The sequence below is a fragment of the Aplysia californica genome, unplaced genomic scaffold (assembly GCF_000002075.1).
Source record: "Aplysia californica isolate F4 #8 unplaced genomic scaffold, AplCal3.0 scaffold00539, whole genome shotgun sequence".
Classification (NCBI taxonomy): Eukaryota; Metazoa; Mollusca; class Gastropoda; order Aplysiida; family Aplysiidae; genus Aplysia; species Aplysia californica.
Genome location: NW_004797809.1, coordinates 494,035 through 497,856, shown reverse-complemented (window position 1 = coordinate 497,856; position 3,822 = coordinate 494,035). Strand labels below are relative to the sequence as shown.

At 39.8% G+C, this 3,822-nt stretch overlaps 1 protein-coding gene across 1 annotated transcript in view; it reads left to right on the top strand.

Moving 5' to 3' along the window:
• LOC101846980 overlaps positions 1-2,717 on the top strand; it is an 8,558-nt gene extending 5,841 nt beyond the window's left edge. Inside the window, exon 2 of the mRNA XM_013087060.2 lies at positions 1,316-2,717. Coding sequence (XP_012942514.1) covers positions 1,365-2,687 — 1,323 coding nt within the window. The 5' untranslated portion in view covers positions 1,316-1,364 and the 3' untranslated portion in view covers positions 2,688-2,717. The remainder of the gene's footprint in view (positions 1-1,315) is intronic.
• The last annotated feature ends 1,105 nt before the right edge of the window (positions 2,718-3,822 follow it).

The window sequence follows — 3,822 nt, the reverse complement described above, 5'->3', positions numbered from 1 at the left end:
TATATATGTATATATGGGTGTGTGTGTTTATTTGTTTGTTTGTTTGTTTGTGTGTGTATGTGTGTGTGTGTGTGTGTGTGTGTGTGAGTGTGTGAGTGTGTGTGTGCCGTGTCTAGGAACTCTCAAGCTGTGGAAGTCACCAAACTTGGGCGTTCATTCTGTCGCTACTTTTTCCTCTGATACCAGGCGACCCCACCTCTTTCAATCGCAAATATCTCTACTTCTATCTAAGATAAATAGTTTTTAAAAATACACCAAAAGCAAGATAAATGAATAAGCTTTTAGATGATACTACAGTGCGGTCAAAAATTCATGTCACAACTTCACCCTGAAATATCTCTTTATCGGGAGAATCAATGGTGCCCATACTTTGCACGACAATTTGTAATAATTTGTCTTAACTTAATCACATCGCTCCCCAACAAATGAGGTTAGATTGAAAAACTTTTCTACATAAATTTATATAAAATACTACATCTCCGTCATGCGGGAAATGAAATTGTTTCCGCTTCTCAAACACATTTTGCTCTTGCATATTGGACAACGTCACTGCACACCAGAATTACAAAGGTTTTTTGTGCAAGCAAAACTTGTATCAAGAAATTAATTTTAAACTGAACACAGTTTAACACTTAAGGTTCTCAAAACGTGCTTAATATGCATAAAATCAGTAGAAACCACTTACTTTTTTTTGTATTAGTAATTATTAAGGAATTTTCTAGAATACAGTCAACAGGTGTTTACCAAAATATTGATCAGTTAAGACCAATTGATACCAGTCATTGTGCAAAAACTGGAGAGTGTGGAGGGTTTAGAAAATATTAAACAATACGTTTCGCCACGAATTTTTTATCGCACCGTAAAGTAATGTAAGTGAAGGAGGAAGACAATTAACGTGGAGATAACAGACTTCTTTATGTACATTAAACATTTGTCAAACTCTTCGGTTATTTTACTTCTAACATAAACTGACCCCCTGCTCCTTCATTCTCAAATATCTCGACCATTGTTCTGGATAAATTAATATTTTGTTTTCGTAAAAAAGCAAGACGTATACACAGGCTTTAAGATTACACAAATAACTCTATAGGCCCATAAATAGACGTGCCCTTGATTCCACCATGCTGTAACACAATTGTCTCCCTTAGCTAATGGTTTCTCATTATTTTCACCTTTAGCGTGCTGATCAAATTTAGTGAGGTAAGAGGACTTCAATGAAGGCTTTGTAGAAAGCAAATAATAGGTTGATATCTTTGTCTAAAGAAAAGCACGCATTAAGAAATATTTATTTAAAAATATTTTTTTTTCTCCTCAGCTCACAGCAGTGACTAAAAGTTCAAGAATTTAATTGGAACCGATGCGAAATGCAGAAGCAGAAGTTAAGATACCTTAGCACGGTATCCCAGGTAGGCCACATGCTCACAAGTTCTGTCGGTGTGGTGTGTACAATTGCTACGTGTGTACTTTTTGCCGGGCCCTTGTTGTGTGTACAAAGTGACCCTGACACAGAGAAAGGGGATTCCCCTCACCACAGAAACGCCAAAGATTTCGGAGAAAAACAGCAATCGGGGCTTTCCAAGGATTTCGAAGACTCTGCAATGGATTACGACAACGAAAGTGAAACTTTCAACTTAAATCTTACGATGAAAGATATCCTTAAAGGGTTTAGAGTCGGTGCAACAGATTCCTCTAGCGATTCCTTATTCCATTCTGATTACTCTGAAGAGGTAACAGGCAGAAGTGGGGGTTTCGATTCTTCCAAAAAATATAAGAACAATCGAGTTCTAATCAACCGCACTCATAGCCCTTTAACAAACAAACAAAACTCGTTCATTGAGAAACAAAGTTCTCAAACACCAGTTCAGAAATACGGAAATACAGAAAAAGATCACTCTGTCACTTTTGACACGTCTATGGACGCTTCATCGAATAGAAATAGAGTCAAATTTACCCATGTAGCTTACAGCACTCTGCACAAAACTGATGGTGGCTCAGACTATCCAGACCAGTCTTTGATACAGAAACGAAGGCACAAGTCTCATAGAATTTTAAGTTCACACCGACAAACGGTGGAAAACTCACGCGATGTGTCGGTCGTTACAAAGAAGGATAGTACAAAGTTGTCACTAACGAACACGTACAGTGTACAAAGAAGACGAGGTAATGAGCGAAACAATACAGAACATACAGAATCACAAACACAAGCTGAACCTAGGAACGCAAGTACAAAAAATGCTGCATCAAGTAATTTGGGAACGGGATATTTCAGGCTAAACTCTACAGTATCACTAAATCAAAATACTCCCGAGGATGATAATAAACATCAAGAAAAAGCTTCTTCAAACGACACTGCCCTTTTCAATGAGAAACGTACAAGCTCCAATCAACAGGAAATCTTCCAGAATCCTCAACTAATCCACTCTGAGCCCGGTCAGTCAGGGTCAAATAATCCCCAGCCGACACTCATTTCTTCTAACGGAAGTGTGTCAGAGTTCACGCATGTCTCTGAGCCCACCAATCACGTGACGTCATCAGTGGCCAACTCCAGCGCTCAACCGGTCCGCGTGCAGCAGCTGAGAAGTAACGTGACCAATCTGCTCAACATGCTCATGATGGGGTACGACAAGAGACTCCGCCCAGATTTTGGAGGTGAGTCGGACCTCAGTTTAAGTCCTTTTTTAATTTAGTGATTGATTTACTGTTAGTAAGAGCTTTGCAGCACTTGTAAGACAATAAGGTCATTTAAGTGCCGACTATTAGAGGGGTTACAAGAGAGTGAGGGTGCGGTGGCGGAGCGGTTAGTGCGCTCGTCTCTGAAGCGGAAAGTCCGGGTTCGAGCCTCGGTTCGGACACGGAATTTTTTTCTCCCCCTCCTGCCCACCCAGCAGTAATGGTTACCTGACTTCAAGTTGAGGAATTAATGGCGGCGTGGAAAGGAACTAGCCACCCTATCACAATATGCCGAAAGCCCAGGAAGTTGTCTCACTAACAAGGCAATCCCCAATGTCCGGATCGAATGCGGGAACAACTTTACTTTTACTTTTTACAAGAGAGCAACAAACACACAAAAAGAAGGAGAGATAGAGACGATAGATTTTTTATAGGAAAGAAGGAGCAAACCACACCAGAGCACCCGCCCGCCAACCACCAGTAGTGATTGATTAAATTAAATGGTAAGTGGTGAACCATGATGCTTGATATTTGTTTCCGATTTGGCATTTGAAAAACGCTTTTAATTTTGCAAATATATTGTTGAGCTTGACCAATACAACGACCGTCCACTGTTGAGGCCAAAATGTGATCATCTTAAACAGGTGGTTCTCTTGGATAGTGTCAACGACATTTCATGAAATTCAAAGACAGCACAAATTTTATTTAGATGAAGATGGGTCTTATTGCAACAATTGAGACATACTATTATTACTAGTCAAATTTACCCATGTAGCTTACAGCACTCTTCATAAAACAGAGGGTGATTCAGACTATGCAGACCAATCTTTGGTACAGAAACGAAGGTACAAGTCTCATAGAATGCGTCTGAGACAAAGAGGGTGAATTCCTTCCCTTTAGTACGATTTGGCTTAGACTTATGCAGATCATTGGTGTCTAGACATGGGACACAGTTTGTTTATGCGCACAATTTAAATAATTAACTCTAGGCCGAGTTTGATCATTATGAGGGGTGAGGAAAAAAACCCTGATAATTCTGTCAAGTTATCTGCTATCTGGCGCTGGTTGAAGAAAGCATTATGTGCAATAAATACTTGTGTTTGTGTGTGTGTGTGTGTGTGTGTGTGTGTGTGTGTGTGTGTGTGTGTGTGT